Source organism: Salvelinus fontinalis, chromosome 9 (genome assembly GCF_029448725.1).
Source record: "Salvelinus fontinalis isolate EN_2023a chromosome 9, ASM2944872v1, whole genome shotgun sequence".
NCBI lineage: Eukaryota > Metazoa > Chordata > Actinopteri > Salmoniformes > Salmonidae > Salvelinus > Salvelinus fontinalis.
In genome coordinates, this window is record NC_074673.1 from 49,868,435 (window position 1) to 49,895,908 (window position 27,474).

A 27,474-nucleotide genomic window follows, 5' to 3' on the forward strand; every position below is an offset into this window, starting at 1 on the left:
AAGGAGATGGAGAAAACACCTGTCTTTGGATAACATCTTCAAACTAAGGGCAACCATGGCATCCGTGACAGAGAAGGAGAAGCGTCCAGCCATGTATACGGGTAAGAAAATCTAGCTAGCTACATTTTCAGATATTACACGTTTCTAATTTTGTCAGAAAGTAATTTTCATTTCAAGTTAAAGTGTACTGTTGGCTAGCTAGCTAACATTAGCTGCCTCGCTAGCTAATGTTACATGAATGATCTGTGTGGTAATACTATTTGTATCTCAGAGCCAGTTGCTTTGCTAGTTATAGCCGAATGTTAGCTAACATTGCACCTGGTTGGTTAGCTACCTGCAGATTAGTGCAGGGTAGTAACGTCATGAGTTGGGATTATGATTCATTGTTTAACTAGCTAGCTACATGTCTTAACAAAAGACTCCACTATGCAAGTATCCATTTCAATAGAATGTTCATGATGTCACTGTGACACGACAGCTGTTGATAGACATATTTGGTAAATTCGCTCATAAATTGTTGCCAGCAGCACAGTTGCAGTTAGCAACACTCTGGATAACATAAAAACAGCCTAACTAGCTCTGCTAGGGCGAGTAAAATGGTCAGCGTGAGCTGTTCTCTCATTTGTGTCTGTAATTAGCTAGCCCACTTTAGCCAGTTAGCTTGGGTGCTAGACTGCTGTTAGGACAGAACGCTCGGATCAACCCTTAAAAATATGGATGGGGATGAAGCTTAAAAGGGTGTGAACGATGCTGAATGGGTGCACTTTTACTCCAGGGTAAAAAAACACAAATTCAAATGTTGATACATAAGATCCTATGGGCTTTGGTCAAAAGTAGTGCACTATATAGGGAATAAGGTGCCATTTGGGACGCACAAATACTGTTTGGTATTAAATGCACATTATCCATCAGTAGACACACTAGCACAGGTGGCCTGACGAGAAGTTTATTCCTGTATGTTTTCTCCTCCTCTTACAGAGCGGGGGGGGGGGGGGGGGGGGGGGGGATCTCCAAGAACTTTAGATGGCTTTGACAAACAGCGACATCTTAAGACATCCTTGAAACTGTTCCAAGAGGCATTTGTCTTAAAGAGGAAGATTCCTCTGTAATAGGGCTCAGTGACAGTGTGTCAATCTGACGGAGAGTGCGTGTGTTTGTGTGTGTCTCACTGTCTGAGTAGGGCCTATACTCTCCCAGTCCGACTCGGGCTGGCTGTCTCTGATTGGCTGGTGCTCCTCTGGGAGGGGTTTGCCGTGCAGAGGGGGCATAACTGGCTGGTCATGGCTTTCTCTGTCCTCATTGGCCCAGCCCACACTGTCCTGACCTATCGCTTCCTCTTCCTCTGTCGCCGGGGGAAACGGAGGTGTGGCTCGCTTGGAAGACATCATTCTATAAGGAAACAGGGAGAGGGAAAACATTTATGAATTTCCACAATATTCAGGCATATCTACAGTGTATCAATCTTGAAACAGATATGCACCCGCTGGGAAAAACCCAAAACAACCTCTATAATTGAATTCCAGGATTAGGGTGGATGACAGGATGATAGAATGCTCTCATACTGGAAGAGAAAGACAGAAAGAAATTGTGAACCACAGGAAGACTTCCTGGATTAAGCTGATGTTGCTGATGGCAGATCGCATGGAGATAAACACCCAAACTCTGATGTGGGTTATATCAGTGGTGTGACTCCATCGCCTACTGATTCCTAGAAGTCGAGTATTGAGGTCCATCATTAGGAAGACAATCACGACTACACTGCAAATCAAGTCTTTCTAGTGTGTGTTTTTTACACTTGTTTTTTTATAAAACTACTTGTTCCTGCCAAAACTAGCATCTGGATTTAAAAGCACTGCTGTGCAGAGGGGTTTCTCTGTCTTCTTCTCCAGTGCCCTCCCCCACCACCACACACATCCACCCACCCACACCGAACACCCATACCCATTTGAGATAGGAGAATCTATTAGACAGCCCAGCTAGCACATGTGGTTCCTTGGAAGTTGTGGGAATGTACGTTTTTGGTTTCACGTTGGTTGTGGGAACAAAGTCATATGTTTCCTGACCGGTAAAACTGTTCTGAGACAGAAGTGAAAATATAGCCTGTTCTGGGAACGTTTATTTTTTGGTTGCTTTGGAGGTTCTGAGAACGTTTTACTCTGGTTCCTTAAAGGTTTTTCTGGGACATTTTATTAATGCTCTGAGAATGGAATTTATAGGTTATTTTGAGTTTTTTGAATAACTTCGTTAAAGGTGCAATAAACCGAAATCGCTCTGCCATTTCCTGGTTGCTAAAATTCGAATTGTTCGCCTAATTTCACTTTATGTGACAAAACAAGCAATGCATAATGTAAAGAATCTTTGTACCATTTAAACCGCTGTGAAATATATTTTCAATAACCCAAAATGTATTTTCAGCTGTTTGAAGCTGGTGTACAAAACCGAAAGTAAAAGACGCAAAAACAAAACTTAAGAACGGGAAGTATAGAAATAGCGTGCTTAGAAAAGATCTATCGCTTATTAAACTTGCTTTCAATGAGAATGACATTCTCATTAGTCGCCCAAAAAGTGATATATTGCAGCTTTAAAACTTTCACTGAATGTTTCAATAAGACTGTTTATTTGGGATTAAGCACAGATAGGACAAATGGAAATTCATTTCCTTAGCCATTAATCATGCAAACATATTCATTTTTTATTGTGAAAGGCATTAGGAATATTCAAAACTATAATTGTCTGTTGTGTATCAATGGAATTACTGCGCCACCAGGTTGGAGCTAGCATGCAATGTTATTGTTTTTTAATTAATTAAAGCTGTCAATTTTTGTCTATTCAAAAAGAACCCATTTTATAAGGAAACAAGCACTCATTAAGACCAGGTGTGGCCAATAATTGGGCATGGCCAACACACCTGAACACACTTACCAAGATAGAGGATAGAGAGAGTTTTGTTGATGCTGAAAATGGAATGTATACGTTTTTAAATAATATTCTTTGAACGTTCTCTGATTGTCATTAAAGTTTTCTTGTGTTTTTTTTATGGAATGTTTTCTTAACGTTCTCTGAACAATTTGACAACCTTATCGCTGAAGTACTGGAATTCACACAGAAGAACATTGTTTCTTAAAGTTCTCTGAACTATTTGAGAACATTCCCAATGTCAAACCAGTTGGAGAACATTCCTAGAACATTACCAAACTTGAAATTAAATGTAATCTAACCATGTTTGAACTTTTAGGAAATGTTCTGTTAAAGTAATGAAATATCAAGAAAATACAGTGGGCTTGATTCAAGTGGCCTTCTGTGTAAACCTATATTTCCTAACGCAAGGCCTCATGTCACCACCTGACCGTGCCAAGTCAATAAATCATTTGCTGCAATTACTTTACACACAAACCCCCTCAAAACTATTGTTAAGTGTTGACTGCCAATACAAAAGCTGCACGCAAATTCTCCACTCTTCTCCCAAAGTGTACATTTGCACACTTACTGTCATGGATTTAACAATGGCGTAACGCTTACACCGATCACATGATATCAAATCCATGACAGGGAGTGTGCAAGCGCACACTTGGGGAGAAGGGTGGCGAATTGGGCCTCAAGCCAAATGGGATTATAAAGTGGGAACATGAGAGTTGTGTTTCACGCCGAAGACAATCAAGCCCAAAGATTCTATGAAGTAGAACAGCATTAGCACTCCATAAATCACACAGGATGGTTTATCTTTGAACTATTCTGTCTCTCAGGCCCTCTGACACGTAAATCCAACCCTTACTCAAATATCTACACCGGAGAGAGAGAGAGAGAGAGAGAGAGAGAGAGAGAGAGAGAGAGTCAGAGAGAGAGAGAGAGAGAGTCAGAGAGAGAGAGAGAGAGACAGAGAGAGAGAGAGAGTCAGAGAAAGAAGGGGAGAGGAAAGTTGAGAAAGAAAGTGAACAAAATGGAAAGGGTAGAAGGTGTCCCACAGTAGCAGGTGTCTAGAAGCATATACACTGGATCAGAGGTGGACGTTCTGTAACTGTCAACTGGAGAAAATGATACATCATACGTTCTGAAAAGAAACTTTGGAGAGAGGGGGCAGGGTCAGCACTAGCATTGTGTGTGTTTGTGTGCGTATGTGTATGCTTGCATGTGTGTGTGCGTTCAAAGGGGTGTGAAATGGTTATGTGATTGTGAGCAAAGCCAAACTTGGACAGGAGAGGCTCCTTGCAAGAAGTCACACGGTCGTCCTTGCAAAGAAGCCATCTGACGCCAGCCCTGACCCGACCGTGACACTGACGATAGCATCGGTTAATTACCCCACCAAATCCATCTACTGTGTTCCTCTTTATTGCTATCATGCTCACTCCCTACAGGCTGTATCAGAACCGGCCGTGATTGGGAGTCCTATAGGGCGGCGCAGAATTGGCCCAGCGTCGTCTGGGTTTGGACGGTGTAGGTGCGTCATTGTAAATAAGAATTTGTTCTTAACTGACTTGCCAAGTTAAATAAAGGCTACATTTAAATTTAAAAAGGGAAAATTCACACTTTTTCAACAAAAAATGCATAATCTCCAGCACCACCGCAATGTGGTGTGAAAATGTGGGGTTCTATGTTCTGTAGTTAAAAAGATAAGTGTTTCTGATGACATCATCTGGAGACACTTATGACATCATCTGATGTGCATCATGTGATAAAACAAAAATATGAGCAGGCAAAGGTTAGTAAGCAACTGATATGGAATACACACTGAACCCAGGCCCATAGGCTAGCATAAAAACTGTACACAATCAACAACAAACCCAGTAGTATGCGCCATCTCCCAATGCCATTCAATACAATATCACAATGCTCCATGTAAGGAACCAGAGAGTCTGGCCCACCAGTCACAGTTAGCTATATGAACTTTCCAGAATAGAGACAGACAGACAGACAGACAGACAGACAGACAGACAGACAGACAGACAGACAGACAGACAGACAGAGTTCACATATAGACCCATATATCCCCTGCCTCTGGATAACAATCCAAATTTACTACAACCCTTCAGCGGCTAACACACCAAGCGAATCGATAAGCGTGTTGCTTATCGATTTGGGGGGGGGGGGGGCCGAGGGGTTGAGGAAAAAGGAGAGAAGAAAGAAGGTGGCCTATATTTAGCTGATAATATTGCCACCTGCTGTGTTCATGGGAGCTTAAGAGTTAGCTAGCTTCTTGGAACTGAGATTTCATATGGCCTGGAATGCCTGGACCTCATAAAATCGCTGCCACTGATAGTATCATCACGCAACAGACCCTGAGCTGTTTGTTAGTGTTAACGAGACCAACAGACCGTGTGTAGTTAGTTAGCATTAGCCAGACCCAATCATAGAAAATAGCAATCTCCATTGGCAATATCAGGCCCAGTATAATTGAGTGAGGCAAGGGTTTGGTTTATGTTCGATAAAGCGAAGAAGAAAAAAATATGATAGCAAGAATGCATTGCTGTTTAGTCCTCAAACAGACAGTATGGTCATCTAACAATAACAATTTTTCATCACTTCCGTTCAAATTATCGCAGGCTTACATTAAGGGCCATCAATGAAGAGCCCAACCATTGCAGATACATTATATATACAAAAGTATGTGGACACCCCTTCAAATGATTGAATTTGGCTATTTCAGCCACACCCGTTGCTGACAGGTGTATAAAATCAAGCTCACAGCCATGCGATCTCCATAGACAAACATTAGTAGTAGAATGACTTTACTGAAGAGCTCAGTGACTTTCAAAGTGGCAACGTCATAGAATGCCACCTTTCTAACAGGTCAGTTCGTATTTTTTTTTGCCGTGCTAGACCTCCCCTGGTCAAATGTAAGTGCTGTTATTGTAAAGTGGAAACGTCTAGGAGCAACAACGGCTCAGACACGAAGTGGTAGGCCAAAAGTGAAGTGATGGACAAATCTGGGTTTGTCAAATGCCAGGAGAACACTACCTGCTCCAATGCATAGTGCCAACTGTAAAGCTTGGTGAAGGAGGACTAGGCCCCTTAGTTCCAGTGAAGGAAATCTTAACGCTACAACATACAGTTACATTCTAGATGATTCTGGGCTTCCAACTTTGTGGAAGGCCCTTTCCTGTTTCAGCATGACAATGCCCCAGTGCACAAAGTGAAGTCCATACAGAAATGGTTTGTCAAGATCAGTGTGGAAGAACTTGACTGGCCTGCACAGAGCCCTGACCTCAACCACATCGAACACCTTTGGGATAAATTGGAACGCCGACTGCGAGCCAGGCCTAATCGCCCAACATCAGTGCCCGACCTCACTAACACTCTTGTGGCTGAATGGAAGCAAGTCCCCGCAGCAATGTTCCAACATCTAGTGGAAAGCCTTCCCAGAAAAGTGGAGGCTGTTATAGCAACAAAGGTGGGACCAACGCCATATTAATGCCAATGACTTTGGAATGAGATGTTCGACGAGCGGGTGTCCACATACTTTTGGTAATGTAGTGTAGGTTTGAATCTCCCTGATGCCATTTCATAATATTAAAATACATGTTTGCATGATTAATGCCTAAGGAAATTAATTTCCACGTGTCTTATCTGTGCTTAATCACAAATACGCTAGCAGTCTTATTGAAACATTCAGTGAAAGTTTTAAAGCTGCAATATGTAACTTCTTGTGCGACCAATGAGAATGCCATTCTCATTGAAAGCAAGTCTAAGAAGCGGTGCCCACATACTTTGGCTATAAGTGATGAAAGATGAACAGAAAATCAATAGTTGTACACAAATGAGCATGAATGAAGTACACTCCCATCTACACACACACACACACACACACACACACACACACACACACACACACACACACACACACACACACACACACACACACACACACACACACACACACACACACACACACACACACACACACACACACACCTCTACTCAACTTACCTTGATGCAATGGCTGTTACTATACATCTGATGAGGCACACAAAGAAAGAGACAGAGAAACCCCCAGAGACATCATCCTTTACTTCACTGTAAACTAAACATTACTACAGTTTGAGATGCCCGGAGGAAGCCTTAGGAGAGGAATGTAGAAATTGAGTAATTACAGTCGAGGCGGTGGCGGATATTTTCCCTGAAGTAGAGAATGTTCCCGCTGGGAGCCCAACAAAAGAATGACTCTGGCTTCCTGGAGAGACTCTGATGAGACCATGATGAGACAGTGGTTCTAACAATACACGCTATTCATTTTTTTTCACATGATTACCGGTCATGTGGCTCCAAACCGACTTGGCCAACCTAGGGCAACATCCCGAACGACCACGACACATTTCCAGGCAATATTTACACACTATTAGAGTATCAAAATCAAATTGCTTCTCTCGAAGTTGCATTCGTGTCTAAGAATTTTTCTCTGAAAGTCGAGCCAACGTAGCAAATGTATTGTATCTCCATGACACAAGAGTTTTCAAGATTGATAAGGAAACAGATCAGACACTGTGTGACCATGTCAATGACAGTCTGCCTTTTACCACTAGTCATGATGAGGAAATGGCTAACTGATATTCCACAAAAACAAGTAGCTGAAAGAAAACAGTCTTTCAATCTAATTTAGCTGCTGGATACAAAATAGCTGCATGTAGTTTCTTTCCATAATAAGGCCACGGGGGCATATTTTCTACTCACGGTTCTACATTAGGGGTGCTTCTGGTTAATGTAGTTTCTTCCATCTCTCACCATAGAAAATGTATAAAAGCCTTTTGGGTAATGTATTTCCAAAAACACACTCGCCCAACCAATATCAATGGACGTTGTTTTCCAGAGGAGGATGACAGTGGAGCATTTTTACTCCCCCCAAAAAGTTGAGGGTTATTTATAATCCCTTTGTGAGCTCAAGCAAAATAAAATGGGGGGGGGGTCAGAATTTGGCAGGAGTTCATCATTCACTACCTCTCCTGGAACATGGAAACCTGACTATTCCGGAGAAACAATAGGCCATTGTGGAGCGTGGAGGCAGAAGGACCTGTCCGTGACAGATGAGAGGTAGAGCGAGGGCCCCTCTTAGGAAAACAGCACACAATACACCATTCAGCAGCCAGAGTCCCCTCTGCCACTTGTGGAGTGATGAGGGCGGCAATAAAGGCCTCTGATTCGCCCAATTGGGTGTAAAATCTCCAGCAATTCCCGCTGAAGGGAGCTGAGGAAATGAGAAAGGAGAGCGAGAGAGAGTGAGAAAGAGAATTAAGAAAAAGAAGTCACAAAAAAGAGAGAAAGAGACCTTTCTGGATCTTCTTGGTCTCTTGGACAATCCCAATAAGCACACAAAAAAATGTTAGGTTAAAAACAACCAATGCTGGGTAAATAGTGGACAGAAAACAAGTTGGGTTATTTTTGACCCAGGTAGTTGGGTCACTTAGTTGGGATATTGAGCTATGATCCAACAGGTCAAAATACTAGAGGTGTGGCTTAGTAGTGGTGTGGATTTCAGTTCTTTTTGGCCACCTGTGAGAGTAAATGTCATTCCGATTCATCTATTCTATTGTATTGTCAACACATCTTAAGGTTGAGAACTGACACCTTTGTAGCTTAATGAGGCTTGAACAAGTTGAGTTCCTCAAGTGCCTACGCTTATCCCAATGTTGGGAAAGTTTCCACTTAATTATATTTAAATAATAATGTTTTTAATAATATATATTCAAATATTGAAGGCAAATTTACATTTGCAGTGTACAAACATAACATGAACAGGAATTACATTTACTCTCACGGGTGTAATTGATGTTCATCCTGATAAATTTGTACACTGCAAATAAAAATATTCCTTCTCATTACATATTTGAATATAACATTTATAACATTATTTAAATAGTACAAAGTGGTAACTATCTCAACATTGGATATGCATAGGCACTTAAGGAACTCCAACTTTTGTGTAAGCCTTATTAACCCTTTGACACGTGCTAACAAACGGGTGTGATCCTTCTATAGGGGTCTCTGCAACGTACACTCAAACCGGTGTGATCAGAACGCTTATTTAGAACGTCCAGTTTTGATTGACGCAACAGTCAGCGTTTGAGCGGATAAAAACATGTTGCACAAACACAACCCGTACAAACATATGTCCTGAATGTGACCAGGTTATTTTTGGATGCAATGTTCAGACACTCACAGAAGGAGCAACAGCATAACATAGTCATCCAAACCGGTAAATGTAGGCTACGTTAGTCCTAGCGCTAACTGAGGAAACGTAACACAAGCGGTCATAGTTAGCTAACTCTTGGCTGACAGAAACCACAATATGAATTAGCTAAAAGCAACTACTATTTACAACTAATCGAAATAATTGAGTAAAACACTCTCTAAAAATGTAAAGTAATCCGACAATGGGTAGTTTGGGTGCGCAACCATGTTTTTTTCCCCCCGCGTCAACCAAAGATGAGAAGAGGAGACAAGATGACTTTGGTCTGTTTGCAGTATGTATATTGAAGGGGGTGTGTCGTCGACGATTATTCACTTCCCTTCATTCGCTTCCGGAAGTTTACTCGAAAGATGAGTGAACCATTCCTTCACCTCATTATAACATCTTTGGTCTGACATACGATTATGTGACACCCAGAATGCATTGTATATTCTCAGCAAAAATGGCTCCACACATAGCTGGCAAATAACTTAGCATTAGCTCATCAGAATCAGTACAACCTATTTTACAGGGGCCTCCCGACTGGCACCCTAAGGGGGCCAGGGTTCAGCGTCGTGCGGGTTAGGGGAGGGTTTGGCCGGGGGGCTTTACTTGGCTCATCGTGCTCTAGCTACTCCTTATGGCAGGCTGGGTGCCTCCAGGCTGACTTCAGTTGTCAGTTGAAAGGTGTTTCCTCCGACACTTCGGTGCAGGTGTTAAGGGTAGGTGTTAAGAAGTGCGGTTTGGCACGTCATGTTTCGGAGGGAGCATGACTCGACCTTTGCCTCTCCAGAGCCCGTTTGGGAGTTGCAGCGGTGAGACAAGTTCATGAAAAAAGGAGTAAAATACAAAAATATGTATGCAATAATCGGAATGCATTATTTGTCACCAGTACTTGAACGTGAATAAAACTGTAAATACATTATGCTCCATTCATACATACATACATACATACATACATACATACATACATACATACATACATACATACATACATACATACATACATACATACATACATACATACCGTATGCTACAGTAGAAATGACAATACGATATACAGAAAATAAGGCACTTACTTTGATAGGAACGCACACATGTCCAAAGTTATTATTTGTAAGGAAAACAACAAAGGCAATGCGAGCGCCAGCCAGAAAATGTGCCACGGGGGAAAAGTTTGTGCAAGACCACGCAAATGTCTGCATACTTGATCTGCGGAAAAATTGGGGAAGTGCTTGGGCTCTCCTCAAGAGAAGTTTGTCCGGCTCAGTAAAGCCTAAAACATATTGTCCGCAACAGTGAAACGGGCTACTTCTATGTGAATTAACGAGGAGGCGGAACACACCACAATTCAAACTGTTGTCAGAAAATAAAAACTTGTTTGAAAATTTGTTGAAACATAGCCTATAGATAATTAGCAGGCAGCACGGGTTAACTGTGCTGTTGTGTAACAATCACATTTTGGAACAGTGAGTGCATTCTGACATCACGTGCATAAATCAACTCACGCTGGGGGCGACCATTAGAGATATTTGGACAAATGTGTCAGTACTCATACACCCCCCCCCCCCCCCCCCCCCCCAATGTGTGTTCTGGTCCAACAGGCTAAGCTCTACAAACCGTTCTAAACATAATAGGTCCTCTTCTTACTACCGTGTTCCCCCCAGAGTGTCTGAGTGTGCATCCAAAATAGGATCCTATTCCCTATATAGCGCACTACTTTTCCCATCTACAGTGCACTATACAGGGAACAGGGTGCCATTTGGGATGCAGCCCAGATCCATAAGTTGCCCATTAGTCCGTTTGGTCCCTCGTTAAATGGTAATTGAGAGGCCCAAACAGAGGCTACTGTCATTCACATACGTTGGAATGCAGACACACACACACACAGACCCGGCTTTCTCCATAGAGATTCTTTAAATTCTCCCGAAATACAAAAATTCACTAGCAACCAATCAGCCGCACCGAAAACGGGCCAATTTTGAAAGCTAGCGCCCTAATGACAAGAAAAGCAGTTGTGTTTCCTGTCATTCTATTCCCATAAATGGATTTCTCTGGGAAGGGGGTGGTGCTGGAGGAAATGTACTTTAGCACTGTGTCCATTATGGGGTGACTCTCTGGGTAGCTGCATGGCGGCTTACAAGTAACACTACAGATACACTGCACTGTGGCATTTTATTAGATGCAACTGGGGGTACTTTCATGACACATTGAAGGAACTTGTGAAGCAAGCAGATATTGTGTATGGCGGATACGTCAATTGCTCGAATATTGTGCATTTGGTGATAGGTCAATGAAACACTTAAAAACCACAGGAGTTGCATTCATCATTCTATAGGTCAATGGAAAGTTGGTGTATAGTCAACAGTGTGTTTAAATGGGACCTCTATGTATTTACCTCATTGGTAAAGGAGTTCCGACCTATCGCAAGGACCAATTCATCTGGCCCCTAGTGAATGGAGGGCCTGGTCGACAGTGTGTTGAAAGCTGACAGCTTGCAGGATGGGTGGCAGGGGAAAGTGAATGGCTGCTGAATCAATACTTGGTAGCAAAGTCCACATTCTATTTAGAGTGCTGTATGTGTATTGTAATAAACCCGGGGCTGTGTCAATCATCTCAGAGTAGGACTGCTGATCTAGGATCAGGCCCCCCCCCCCCCCCCCCCCCCCCCCAACCACGGTATCTTATTAATTGTGATCTAAAAGACAAAACTGCTCTGGCCCTCAGGGATGCCAAGTTCGAATTCTATTTGGAAACCTAATTTTACCCACCCGAGACGGTGTTTCCTGTTGTTCTGCATTTCAAAACACATTTTCTATGAGTATTATTCTAGTTTTAAAAGTGTGCATAGCCTGAAATTGTGAATCACATCAAATGGACACCTTGGTCTGGCACCAGCATGTGGATTCGTAGTCTTCTAAAAGGAAAATCTCTGTGAAAATAGACTGGAACCCTTGAAAAGGTTTAATTACTGAATCGTTCGTTTTTCCTCACTCACACGTGCCCTCTGATACAGGGGTCTCTCTGTGCTAGTTCTCCCGAAGTCAGGCTGAACCTAAACCGCAGACCCCCCGAATTCAGGAGTGGTCTTATTGACCAACACTCTCCCTTGCGTTTTTATCTTTCTTGGCATTGGAACACACCCATGTGTGTGTGCAGGCCTGTGTGTGCAGTATAATGCTCTGTCTGGGACTGGGACTGTACACACCCAACTGTCCCATACGTCCCTTAGAGGCTTCAAAAGTCAACACAAGTTGCAGCTTCCTCAAAACAAAGCAGCACTCCTTCCCCTTAACTGTACACCCAGAACTAACATCAACAACATGCATGAAAGTCTTTCATTGAGGTTGAGGGTTGAAGAGAAATTGACTACCTCTCTTCTAGATTTTTTTCAAGAAACATTTTGTGCGTTGAAAATGCCTAACCCCTTGTATAATCTATTTGCATACACTTTGAACAGACATTGCAAACCCCACCAGACATACCACTATGGGTTTCTTCAGGGTATGCAGAACAAAAACAGATTTAATGTGTCGCTCAGTTATGTATAGAGCCATGTCATGGTGGAATGCTCTGCCACCACAGGTTACTCAGGCAAAAAGCAAGTTTAGCTTAAAAAAAACATATTGTATCACTCTCCTATAAGTTAACTGTATATAAGAATATGAATATACAAATAGTGTGTAAATAGTATATTTGTTGTGTCTTGGTGTCTTTCCAATATATAAGTATTTTCTTTTCTATACAGTGAGCTCCAAAAGTACTGGGACAGACAACAGATGTGTTGTTGTTTTGGCTCTGTACTTCTGCACGTTGGATTTGAAATGATACAATGACTATGAGGTTAAAGTGCAAACAGCTTTCATTTGAGGGTATTTTCATCCATATCGGTTGAACCGTTTAGAAATTCCAGCACTTTTTGTACATAGTCCCCCATTTTAGTGGATCAAAAGTGTTAGGACAAATTCACTTATATGTGTATTCAAGTAGTAAAAAGTATTTGGTCCCATATTCATAGCATGCAATGAATACATCAAGCTTGTGACTACAAATTTGTTGGATGCATTTGCTGTTTGTTTTGGTTGTGTTTCAGATTATTTTGTGCCCAATAGAAATTAATGGTAAATAATGTATTGTGTCATTTTGGAGTCACTTTTATTGTAAATAAGAATAAATATGTTTCTAAACACTTTTACATTAATGTGGATGCTACAATGATTACGGATAAACCTGAAACAATCATGAATAATGATGAGTGAGAAAGTTAGACGCACAAATATCATACCCCCAAAAAAGACTAACCTCCCATGTTATTGTAATGGTGAGAGTTTAGCGTGTCTTGGCGGTGTGACATGTGTGTGTCTGTAACGTTCTCACATATCATTGTTCACAATTCAATCAGGATTATCCGTAACCATGGCAGCATCAACATTAATGTAGAAGTGTTTAAAAACATATTCTATTCTTATTTCCAATAGAAGTGACTCCAAAATGACACTATCATTACAAATCATTTCAAATTCAAAGTGCTGGAGTTACAGAGCCAAAAAAACAACTAAAAAATGTTGCTGTCCCAATACTTTGAGCTCACAAAAATATAAACACAACATGCAACAATTTCAAAGATTTTACTGAGTTACAGTTCATATAAGGAAATCAGTCAATTGAAAATAATTAATTAGGCCCAAATCGATGGATTTCACATGACTGGGAATAGAGATATGCATCTGTTGGTCACAGATGCCTTAAAAGAAAAGTCAGGGAGGTGATCACAAAACCAGTCAGTATCTGCTGTGACCACCATTTGCCTCTTTGCCTCACATAGAGTTGTTCAGGCTGCTGAACGTGGCCTGTGGAATGTTTACCCACTCCTCTTCAATGGCTGTGCGAAGTTGTTGGATATTGGTGGGAACTGGAACACGCTGTCATACACGTTGATCCAGAGCATCCCAAACATGCTCAATGGGTGACATGTCAGGTGAGTATGCAGGCCATGGAAGAACTGGGAGATTTGAAGCTTCCAGGAATTGTCTACAGATCCTTGCGACATGGGGCTGTGCATTATCATGCTGAAACATGAGGTTACGGCGGAGGATGAATAGCACGACAATGGGCCTCAGTATCTCGTCCCGGTATCTCTGTGCATTCAAATTGCCATTGATAAAATGCAATTCTGTTCATTGTCCGTACCTTACGCCTGCACATACCATAACCTCACCGCCATCATTGGGCACTCTGTTCACAAAGTTGACATCAGCAAACCACTCGCCCACACGACGCCATTCACGTGGTCTGCGGTTGTGAGGACGGAGGGACGTACTGCCAAATTCTCTAAAACAACATTGGAGGCGGCTTATGGTACAGAGATTAACATAACATTCTCTGGCAACAGCTCTGGTAGATATTCCTGCAGTCAGCATGCCAATTGCATAATCCCTCAAAACTTGAGACATCTGTGGCATTGTGTTGTGTGACAAAACTGCACATTTTAGAGTTGGCTGATATTGTCCCCAGCACAAGGTGCACCTGTGTAATGATCATACTGTTTAATCAGCTTCTTGATATGCCACACCTGTCAGGTGGATGGATTATCTTGGCAAAGGAGAAATACTCACTAATAGGGATATAAACAAATTTGTGCAACATTTTAGAAAAATATGCTTTTTGTGCGTATGGAATATTTCTGGGATCTTTTATTTCAGCTCATGAAACATGGTACCAACACTTTAGATGTTGCGTTTATATTTTTGTTCAGTGTAGATTTATGTTCAAGTTTTACAACTATATACAGTACCAGTGAAAAGTTTGGACACACCTACTCATTGCAGGGTTTTTCTTTATTTTTACTATTTTCTACATTGTAGAAACGCAAATGGAAAAAACGTATATGGAATCATGTAGTCACCAAAAAAGTGTTTAACAAATCAAAATATATTTAATATTTGAGATTCTTCAAAGTAGCCACCCTTTGCCTTGATGACAGTATTGCACACTCTTGGCATTCTCTCAACCAGCTTCATGAGGTCGTCACCTGGAATGCATTTCAATTAACAGGTGTGCCTTGTTAAAAGTTAATTTGTGAAATTTCTTTCCTTCTTAATGCGTTTTGTGATGTGTGTGTTGTGACAAGGTAGGGGTGGTATACAGAAATTATATGGAACATTTCAAGAACTTTGAAAGATTCTTCAAATGCAGTCGCAAAAAACCATCAAGTGCTATGATGAAACTGGCTCTCATGAGGACTGCCACAGGAAAGGAAGACCCAGAGTTACCTCTGCTGCAGAGGATATGTTCATTAGAGTTACCAGCCTCAGATTGCATCCCAAATAAATGCTTCACAGAGTTCAAGTAACAGACACATCTCAACATCAACTGTTCAGAGGAGACTGTGTGAATCAGGCCATCATGGTCGAATTGCTGCAAAGAAACCACTACTAAAGGACAGTAAGAAAAAGAAACTTGCTTGGGCCAAGAAACACGAGCAATGGACATTAGACTGGTGGAAATCTGTCCTTTGGTCTGATGATTCCAAATTTGAGATTTTTGAATCCAACCTCCGTGTCTTTGAGAGACGCAGAGTAGGTGAACGGATGATCTCTGCATGTGTGATTCCCACGGTGAAGCATGGAGGAGGTGGTGTGACGGTGTGGAGGCGCTTTGCTGGTGACACTGTCAGGGATTTATTTAGAATTCAAGGCACACTTAACCAGCATGGCTACCACAGCATTCTGCAGCAATACACCATCCCATTTGGTTTGTGTTTCGTGGGACTATCAGTTGTTTTCAACAGGACAATGACCCAAAACACACCTCTAGGCTGTGTAAGGGCTATTTGACCAAGAAAGAGAGTGATGGAGTGCTGCATCAGATGACCTGGCCTCCACAATCACCTGACCTCAACCCAATTGAGATGGTTTGGGATGAGTTGGACCGCAGAGTGAAGGAAAAGCAGCCAACAAGTGCTCAGCATTTGTGGGAACTCCTTTAAGACTGTTGAAAAGGCATTCCTCGTGCAGCTATTTGTGAGAATGCCAAGAGTGTGCAAAGCTGTCATCTAGGCAAAGTGTGGCTACATTGAAGAATCTCAAATAGAAAATATATTTTGATTTGTTTACTACATGAGTCCATATGTGTTATTTCATAGTTTTGATGTCTTCACTATTATTCTACAATGTCAAAAATATTAAAAATAAAGAAAAATCCTTGAATGACTAGGCGTGTCCAAACCTTCGACTGGTACTGCATATTTTTATGTATTTGCATGTTTTATGAGGACCCCAGGAAGAGTAGCTGTTGCATGTGCAGAAGCTAAATGGGAATCCTAATAAACTAAACTAAACACAACGCCAACTCAGACACACAATTAAGTACGTTACACAAGTTTAAGCCCATTGGGAGAACTTAACTTAACAGTGGGAGTGAACAGGGGACAATCCTATTACTCTACCACTACAAAAGCCTTGCCTTCTCTCAGAGGTACCTTTATGGACCGTCTGCTACTGACCGAAATGTAAATGCAATGAGTCAAACGGCTTATATAAATATAGAAGCCAAGTGGTGTTAGCAAAAAAACACTTCCAAACGAGAGTCTAAAATGTCATCATGATTATTTGATTAGAGTAATAGCCGAGTCTGTACTATAATGTGGTAGAATGGTAAATGTGTTATTAGCTAATTCAATTTGGTCTTAGCGACTGATATAGAGACGAGAGCGTGAGTATAGACAGTGATCAGGAGGCTGTCAGCGTGCGATTGCAACAGCTGCCTCCACACATATTTCAGAGAGACTGCATTAGCCCCGAGGCTAAAGACCAGACAAAGTGAGCTTCAACAAATCATTAGACATCTCCCTAAAGTTAGAATAATCACGAAGTGTTCATTGTGAAGCTAAATCAAAGATGTTATGTGGTGCATTTTGCATTTGTTGTCATCAGACACGCGTGCGCACACTCTCACACACACACACACACACACACACACACACACACACACACACACACACACACACACACACACACACACACACACACACACACACACACACACACACACACACACACACACACACACACACACACACACACACACACACACACCTATGTATCATTCAGGACCACAGAGGGCCACAGAGGACCCACGTCCCACTCAGTCAAGAGAGGGCAACAGATAACTGAAGTGGAAATATGTTCATTCTCACTGCTGCTGAGTTAAATCAGGTTATGGCTTTGTGTTGTTATTTGTATAGCCTTGGTGGAAAACACAAGCATTACATGACCATGACAACACAAATGTAAGGTCAATGGCGATACTACAGCGATGGTTACACTTTTTCACCACACTCTGTATATTAACCTGGAGCCAAATCCATGTTACGGGTGCATCTAATAGTACTGAGATAATCTGCAACAAGCATACAAACAGCTGGCTTTTCGATAGCTCTAGAGGCACTTAAACCTCAAAATCCTAGATTAAGACTGACAACAGGTCTTCACTGGATTGGGAATACACCTTCATTGTAGTCCCAGGCTGTCTCCTAGCTCTCCGCTCGCTTTGTTCTCCATGGAAAAAATAACACGATGACACTCCTAAGTCCGTTTGCGTCAAACATCTGTATTATTCACCACAAAACCTCTTTCTGACTGGAGATGAAACAACAAAAAATCTGTATTAAATTATTGAATAGCGTGAAAGCATAACGTCCGCAGATAGTCGCCCGATTTAACTCGGCTCTACGATTCGAGACGTTGTAAATCTGTTTTAGTTTTTATACAGTAAATAATGAACTTAGTTGGGGAATGAATAGTTTGACGCGAGGAGCGTCACAGGCTTTGCAGGGAACACAATACACAATTGGGGAGACCGATGTGTGTTTAAAGGACCTTGCTACAGAACCAGTCTGACAGTCCAAGACATATAAATGCATACTACGGGTAGAAAAATCAGGGCTAGAGTGAATACAGGCCCATAGCGTTAGAATATGGCACTGCTTTCTACCAAGAAGAGGTGTCTCACACACTTTCTTACAGGGGAGAGGAGACTCACAGGGAAACAAGCTCAGGTTCCAAACAGAGGCCCTCTTCATCACCAGTCACAGGCTAAAACGCAGACGGAGAGGAGAGAGCGAGAGTAGATGATGATGCAAATTCACTGATGGTGTATGTAAGCAGAGTTAGAATAGCGCTTGGATGACTTGAGGGCAGTGGAGGAGGGGAGGGAGGTCAGGGAATGCTGGGGTAGCAATCAGAGAAGAGACCGTAGCCCCTTAAATTGTTGTTCTCTCCCCTCCCAGAGCAGTTGTTGTCGGGTTGCAGGCACGTCAGCAGTGTTGCCTTGGCATGGCCAGCTGTCAGAATGCAAGCTAATCCTCAGAGGTATCCCCCCACCAGGCCAGGACATGGTATGGCCCCCGTCCCCCGCTGCTGTCCCCGCCTCCACCACACTGTCTGTCTGTCTGTGGGGCACATTAAATGTTAATTATGGGGCATCACGCAAAAGGCTGGCACAGACACACATTTAGATTTGTTAGCATAGACATACAGTACAGTACAGTACAGACACACACACACCCTCAAATACAACACAGATAGATCTACCCCCACAAACACGCCCACGCCCACGCCCCCGCCCACACATACACACAAAACACTTAAATCCTGCCTGGTTTTGAGAGGTGTACAGTAAATATTAAAATGGTAAACCAATCCATCCTACACAAGGTAGCCATTGTCCCATGTTGCCACGGACATTGTATAGGGAAAGGAAGGCGCTAATTTAGCTAATCATAGCCTTTTTATTCACATAGGGCTAAAACCTGAAATCACCATCAACATCAGCAAAGTCTCAAGGGCTTGTTTCATCAAAATATTTCCCATGTCCCACAAGGAAAATACGGCTTTTGTGTATTGAGTAACACCTGTGTTTCACTATGCGTATAAATAGGCTCCGTCTTTGTTGTCGACTCACTCTTTGACTGGAGCAACAGTCTTACAGCTGTTGGGATTTCTATCAAATTAAAGTTAATCATATTAACAAATCTCCTCTCTGGCCCTCATGGACATGGCGAGATGTGAGGAATGTCATAGATGGACTTGCGTCTCAAATGGCACCCTATTCCCTAGGTCGTGCACCACTTTTGACCTGGGCCCATAGGGAATAGAGTGCCATTTGGGACTCCTCCTTGGAAGAAAGACGTTCTTAAGCACTTTGTTTGCTGGCATTTATGCCACCATGTTGATGATAACGGGCTGAACTGGTCTTTACCTCTGAACTGCACTGAACTGTGTACAGCATCTCTGCTCAAATCGGCCTCTCTCTCTCCGATACAACTCTGTTCAACCCATCCCTCAATCCGTCACGCTGCTCTCTTTCGTCAGACTCTATTGCTCTCTCTATCCGTTCACTGAAGGCTTCTCTTGTGCATGTCAAAAAAAAGAAATGTCTATTTGTAAGGTATTTTTAAATTGTATTGAAAGATTTAGTTTAGATATGAAGATGGGGAAATAGAGGAGATGGATACAGCAGAGAAAGTGAGTGTCAGAACGGGGGATCCAACCGCTTCTTCCAGGGGCATTTGTGGTCCGGGTAATGCAACACTACCACTTGGCTTCTCTATCGAGGTTCTAGACATGTAGTAGTATTAAGCAGTTCATTAGTCAAGCGTGGCTTACTAACACTCACAGCTTGTCCCTAGGCGACCACCATATATTAGCCAACCATGAGTAGATTCAAATCTCCTGTGTGTGTGTGTGTGTGTGTGTGTGTGTGTGTGTGTGTGTGTGTGTGTGTGTGTGTGTGTGTGTGTGTGTGTGTGTGTGTGTGTGTGTGTGTGTGTGTGTGTGTGTGTGTGTGTGTGTGTGTGTGTGTGTGTGTGTGTGTGTGTGTGTGTGTGTGTGTGTGTGTGTGTGTTTGTGTGTGTGTGTCTGTGTGTGTGTGTGTGTTGTTTATTTGATTTATACCCCCCAAAACCTTTTGTGTTAGTGACGGAGGAAAATAAATGACCATACGTCAAAGGTCATTTACCACTACCTGTTCACCATTAACCATAGATGGTTATTGATATGTAAGAATGCTGTTCATCGATTACAGATCGGCATTTAACACCATAGTACCCTTCAAACTTGTCATTAAGCTCGAGGCCCTGGATCTCGACCCCGCCCTGTGCAACTGGGTCCTGGACTTTGACGGGCCGCCCCCAGGTGGTGAGGGTGGGAAACAACATCTCCATCCCGCTGATCCTCAACACTGGGGCCTCACAAGGGTGCATTCTCAGCCCTCTCCTGTACTCGATGTTCACCCATGACTGCGTGGCCTTGCACGCCTCCAACTCAATCATCAAGATTGCAGACGACACTACAGTGGTAGGCTTGATTACCAACAACGACGAGACGGCCTACATGAGGAGGTGAGGGCCCTCGGAGTGTGGTGTCAGGAAAATAACCTCACACTCAACGTCAACAAAACAAAGGAGATGATCGTGGACTTCAGGACACAGCAGAGGGAGCACCCCCCTATCCACATCGACGGGACAGTAGTGGAGAAGGTGGAAAGTTAAGTTCCTCGGCGTACACATCACGGACAAACTGAAATGGTCCACCCACACAGACAGCGTGGTGAAGAAGGCGCAACAGTGCCTCTTCAACATCAAGAGGCTGAATAAATTTGTCTTGTCACCGAAAACACTCACAAACTTTTACAGATGCACAATCGAGAGCATCCTGTTGGGCTGTATCACCGCCTGGTACGGCAACTGCACCGCCCTCAACCGTAAGGCTCTCTAGAGGGTGGTACGGTCTGCACAACGCATCACTAGGGGAAAACTACCTGCCCTCCAGGACACCTAAGCCCCCTGATGTCACAGGAAGACAAAAAAGATCATCAAGGATAACAACCACCCGAGCCACTGCCTGTTCACCCCGCTATCATCCAGAAGGCGAGGTCAGTACAGGTGCATCAAAGCTGGGACCGAGAGACTGAAAAACAGCTTCTATCTCAAGGCCATCAGACTGTTAAACAGCCACCACTAACATTGAGTGTCTGCTGCCAACATACTGACTCATCTCTAGCCACTTTATAATTAAAAATTGGATGTAATAAATGTATCACTAGCCACTTTAAACAATGCCACTTTATATAATGTTTACATACCCTACATTACTGATCTCATATGTATATACTGTACTCTATACCATCTACTGCATCTTGCCTATGCCGCACGGCCATCACTCATCCATATATTTATATGTACATATTCTTATTCATTCCTTTACACTTGTGTATATAAGATAGTTGTTGTGAAATTGTTAGATTACTTGTTAGATGTTACTGCACGGTCGGAACTAGAAGCACAAGCATTTCGCTACACTCGCATTAACATCTGCTAACCATGTGTATGTGACCAATAAAATTGTATTTTATTTGATAGTGTCTATTAAGTAGATAGTACAACAGTAAACCACTTAAAGGGACAGTTCAGCTATTTTACATATTTAGATTTCTGTTTCCTTATCTTGAAAGCAGCCACTTCTTGTCCGTAGACTGCTTTCCAAGGTAATTAAATATCTAAATATGTAAAATCACTGAACTTTCCCTTTAATAATACAATATTATGAATTACTAGTCACGGTACAGTGAGCAGTGTATGAAACAACCTGGAGCGTCACAATAATTTATTCCCTAAGCTTTTCCTTATACACGCCAGAGCCGTTTGCCTACCTAATCTCAAAGATATATCTGTTCTGTGTTTGTTTTACAGTCAGTTCAGTACCAGTGGTGCACAGGGCTCAGGCTAGTGTGGAGCTCTTCTGTTTCCATGCATCCCAAATGGCCCCCTATTTCCCATGTAGTGCACTACTTTAGGGCTCTAGTCAAACATAGTACACTATGTAGGGCATAGGGTGCGGTTTGGGACACAAGCTCCGTCTAATCCTGTGGTCCATTTATCATACTCTCCCTCCATTCTACCCTTTTCTTTCCCCACTGACAAACTGGTTGAATCAACATTGTTCCCACGTCATTTCAACCCCAAAAGAATCTATGTGATGACGTTGAATCAACACGGAAGACTGATCGGATTTGAAAAAAGTTGTCCACATGACATGGTGACATTTTTTTGTAGCTGCACGGGTTCTGTGGGTCAAACAGGAGAGCGAGGTGTACACATGGAGTGAGACTTGACCAGTGAGATAAAAATTAACACGCAAAAACTACTACTGGTGCGTATTCACATGGCATCCAAAGGTTCAGTTGGGAGCGAATAAAGAGGACTATGTCAAAGGATAGGATACAGTGGCATAAAGAGCAAGCATGGGGGGGGGGGGGGGGGGGGGGGGCATTTTCCTCTAGCAAACCTACACGCAATGTGAGTAAACGTAACGTTTTAAATAAACAGGAGATCTGATACTGCAGCTAGCGATTGCATTACGCGTACCGCGTGAATACCAAACTTCCTCCTCACTGATGTTGATATTGTCAGAGGAAGGTTACAGCATATTATAATTTCACTCGTTTGCACACAGAACAGGTGAGGAAAATGTCACCCTGGGACGTAAAAAAAAAACAATGTTCCCACTACTTCAAAATCCTAATTCGACCCTTGATGTCTCGTCTCCCTCTCTTTCTTGCTCTCTCCTCTCTCTCTCTCTCTTTCCTCTTGCTTGGCAGTCAGCAAGTTAGGCCAACGGCCACTGACGCAACCACTACTAAAGGACACCAATAAGAAGAAGAGACTGGGCCAAGAAACACGAGCAATGGACATTAGACCGGTGGAAATCTGTCCTTTGGTCTGATCAGTCCAAATTTGAGATTTTTGGTTCCAACCGCCATGTCTTTGTGAGACGCAGAGTAGGTGAACGGATTATCTCCGAAGTGTGTGGTTCCCACCGTGAAGCATGGAGGAGGAGGTGTGATTGTGTGGGGGTGCTTTGGCCGGTGACACTGTCAGTGATTTATTTAGAATTCAAGGCACACTTAACCAGCATGGCTACCACAGCATTCTGCAGAAATACACCCTCCCATCTGGTTTGCGCTTAGTGGGACTATCATTTGTTTTTCAACAAGACAATGACCCAAAACACACCTCTAGGCTGTGTAATGGCTATTTGACCAAGAATGAGAGTGATGGAGTGCTGCATCAGATAACCTGGCCTCCACAATCACCCGACCTGTACCCAATTGTCACGCCCTGGCCTTAGTTATCTTTGTTTTCTTTCTTTAGTTAGTTTTTTTTTTAAGGTTTTTTTATTTTACCGTTATGTTGACTGAGAACACGTTCTCATTTGCAGCAACAACCTGGGGAATAGTTACAGGGGAAAGGAGGGGGATGAATGAGCCAATTGTAAACTGGGGATTATTAGGTGACCATGATGGTTTGAGGGCGAGATTGGGAATTTTTAGCCAGGACACCGGGGTTAACACCCCTACTCTTACGATAAGTGCCATGGGATCTTTAATGACCTCAGAGAGTCAGGACACCCGTTTAATGTCCCATCCGAAAGACGGCACCCTACACAGGGCAGTGTCCCCAATCACTGCCCTGGGGCATTGGGATATTTTTTAGACCAGAGGAAAGAGTGCCTCCTACTGGCCCTCCAACACCACTTCCAGCAGGATCTGGTCTCCCATCCAGGGACTGACCAGGACCAACCCTGCTTAGCTTCAGAAGCAAGCCAGCAGTGGTATGCAGGGTGGTATGCTGCTGGCCCAGGGTGTGACATGGGGAATGTATGTGTTTTTGTATTGTCTAGGGGTTTTGTATGTTTAATGGGGCAGTGTCTTGTATAGGTGTTTGAATGTCTATGGCTGCCTAGATTGGTTCTCAATTAGAGGCAGCTGTTGTTCATTTGTCTCTGATTGAGAGCTATATTTAGGCAGCCACATTCATTGGGTATTTGTGGGTAACTGTCTATGTCTAAACGTTAGTAGCTTGTGTCTGCACTTTCGTTTTGTAGCTTCACGGTCGTTTGTTGTTTTGTTTAGTTTTGTAAAAGTGTTAGTTTCGTGTTTCATCTTCTCTAATAAAAGAAGATGTATTCGTATCACGCTGCGCCTTGGTCCTCTCTTCCACGTAAAGATGATCGTGACACCAATTGAGATGGTTTGGGATGAGTTGGACCGCAGAGTGAAGGAAAAGCAGCCAACAAGTACTCAGCATATGTGGGAACTCCTTCAAGACTGTTGGGAAAGCATTCCTCATGAAGCTGTGAATGCCAAGAGTGTTCAAAGCTGCCATCAAGGCAAAGTGACTACTTTGAAGAATCTAAAATATATTTAGATTTGTTTAACCATTTTTTGGTTACTACATCATTCCATATGTGTTATTTAATAGTTTTGATGTCTTCACTATTATTCTACAATGAGTAGGTGTGTCCAAACCTTTGACTGGTACTGTATTTTCTAATTTCCACAATGTTTCTTTAGACCTGCCAAAACAAATTGATAAAAGACTTGTGATGGACTTGAATGAGTCGTTTTTAGTTATTACTTACAGCACAGAGTAACATAAATTAATGAAAATGCTATTAAGTTTTTGTGGAATCGTTTTTTTTGTTGTATTTTAAATGTTACCTAAGACCTTTTTAAAAATAACCAAATTATTATTCTTCTGATAGCATATATGAAATGTATTTATTAGACTGCTAGAATGTTGATGCGTCATAGACTGAAAGTGTACAAAATTGGCCTTAGGCGTACATTTTTCACTAGGAATTTGTAGAATTATACAAAACATAGAGTCAAGTTTATCTAAGCAACTATTGTTATAATTTGACATGGATATATTCCCATGAATATTTATTCATGCAATTCATGGTTTACAATTGTTTATGCACTATTTATCATGCGTTGGTGCTTATGCTTGCGTATCTTGCTGGTTGATATGCAACTGATGCAGTATGCTAAAGGAGACGCCCGGAATGGTTCTCAACATTCTGTAGCGGGTACTTATAGGCTCAAAGGCCAGGCGGTTCTAATGTTAAGTCCATATTAGTCCACAGGTCAGGTGAACTTTCAGAGAACTATTGGAATAGTGTAAGGATTACTTACCGATTACGGGGGTTAAGTTCAAGTTCTTAGGTCTATATTTAGTTGGTGGAAACTCCATAGTGAAGAAGAGAGGGGAAAAAGACGAGAAAGAAAGCCTATTTGCCTTGTCAACCGTCCTGTTCTTAATCTACTCTGATCCAGTAGGAGGATAAATTAATTAGATCATTCTTAGTTACACACTCCGTGACCGGTTCAAAAAACACTCCGTGTACACACACACACACACACACACACACACACACACACACACACACACACACACACACACACACACACACACACACACACACACACACACACACACACACACACACACACACACACACACACACACAGTCCTCCCTAGTTTAATTGAACAGACAGGGCGCAAAGGCCCCCAAAGCAACATATAGGCTCTCTGACATCAAAAGAACCGTCATGCAATGGTAGGTGAAACACTGCACTAACCGAATGGAAAGAGCATTTCACCAAAACAAATACAATCTCCTGCCTTCGTGTTTTGACACTGCCTTGGTACAGATCACAGAGTGTACATAGTGTATTCTGAAGAAGAGTGACACAGATTAAATGCATCCACTTCAGTATGGCGAGAGTCTGAGTCCCCCCTTGGGGAGATATGTGTACTTTGACATATGTCACTGTGCATCTGAAGAAATCTGAGAGGATGAGAGAGGGGCGAGGCAAGGAAGGATGTTCGAAGGATGTCAGTCATCACTGAGGATAGGAATGATGATAATGAAGATGATGACGATAAAGACGACGATGATGACAATGGTGATGACAATAGTGATGACAATTAAGACGATGGGGATGACGATTAAGACGATGGTGATGACAATGGTGATGACAATGATGATGACAATGGTGATGACAATGGTGATGACAATGATGATGACAATGGTGATGACAATTAAGACGATGGTGATGACAATGGTGATGACAATGATGATGACAATGGTGATGCCGATTAAGACGATGATGATGACAATGGTGATGTCGATAAAGACGACGATGATGACAATGTTGATGACAATTAATACGATGGTGATGACAATGGTGATGACGATTAAGACGATGATGATGACAATGGTGATGACAATGATAATGACAATGGTGATGACGATTAAGACGATGATGACAATGGTGATGACGATTAAGACGATGATGACAATTTGCTCCTATCAATTGGCTTGGCAGTGAGCACAACAATGTACTTTGTGCCACGAACACTGGTACAGTAAGCAGTACGTCCTTACTCCGTTCTCCAACTCTCCGCTCCAGTCATACTCTCACCCTCCCCCTCCACCTCCTTTTTGTTATATATCTCTCCCTCTATCACCCCATCTCTCACTGCATGACCTCATGGAAGGAGGATCGCCCTAAAGCCACAGTGGTTTTTGAACAGACAAAAGTACTAATCTAGGGGAAGCTGCCGTCGCTTGTGGTTTGGAGGCCGAGAGGGGGAAAAAGTGACTAAGCCGCGTGGCTCCTTTCTTCTCTCCAGTCCTTCATAAACGGAGGGATAAAATAGAAGGAGATAATATTTAGAACAGGCCTAATTTCAATGGTAATATAAGTGAAAGAGGGATAGAGCTGGTGGTTTTGTGAAGAGGCTGTGGGATGAGGCTGGTGGATTCTCTCACTGGCTCTGAGCCGCTTGCTGATCCAGCCTAAGTTAGGAACCACATCCCGGGCCCAACCTATAGCCTCTCCATCTGCAACCAATGTGCGCATTCAAAACAGAACCATATGGACCTCAGGCGGGATAGTAACACGGACTCGCACACACACACTCCCTCTTGAGCTAGCGCAGACATCTGATACTCATTCACACTGCCAGCTAAATGGGTCCCTCATCACCACAGACTTGCAAGGCATTTCAATTGAAATATGTTTTTATTTGTGTGGCCTCTATTTAAAAAGAGCCTATAACATAACCTCCAAGTCAAACCGATGCAAAATGATAACTGAACTGAACTTCCACCCTGACCAGCATTGAGGAAGACTCGTCGAGTCTTGTTACCAAGTTTGCATTTGACCGAATACCAATAAAAAATCCCGATGAAGGCTAATGACCGAAACACGCTGGCTTTACTTTGAACAATAAAGAAGCACTTTCATCAACTTCTACTGTCCACCAAGAGTTGCTGAAATGTCTCTTCATTCAGTTGGCAACTGAATTGACGCACCTCGTTAGATAGCGAAGTCGCGGCAGTGTTCGCTTCCCTTCGACCAAATGGAAAGACAAAGTAGAAGGATGTGGAGGGCACTCAGTAGAACAC

The 27,474-nt window shown here is 42.6% G+C and overlaps 1 protein-coding gene across 7 annotated transcripts in view; it reads right to left on the reverse strand.

The window, feature by feature from the left end:
* Nucleotides 1–27,474, reverse strand: part of LOC129862758 (transcription factor SOX-6-like) — a 155,596-nt gene that overhangs the window by 85,416 nt on the left and 42,706 nt on the right. For 4 of the 7 annotated variants that reach the window (XM_055934709.1, XM_055934714.1, XM_055934708.1 and 1 more), the window contains exon 3: nucleotides 1,170–1,389. In XM_055934709.1, coding sequence (XP_055790684.1) covers nucleotides 1,170–1,388 — 219 coding nt within the window. In that variant the 5' untranslated portion in view covers nucleotide 1,389. Of the gene's footprint in view, nucleotides 1–1,169; nucleotides 1,390–1,504; nucleotides 1,562–27,474 lie in introns of all 7 variants that reach the window. The other 3 variants (XM_055934712.1, XM_055934710.1, XM_055934713.1) reach the window with 1 other exon arrangement.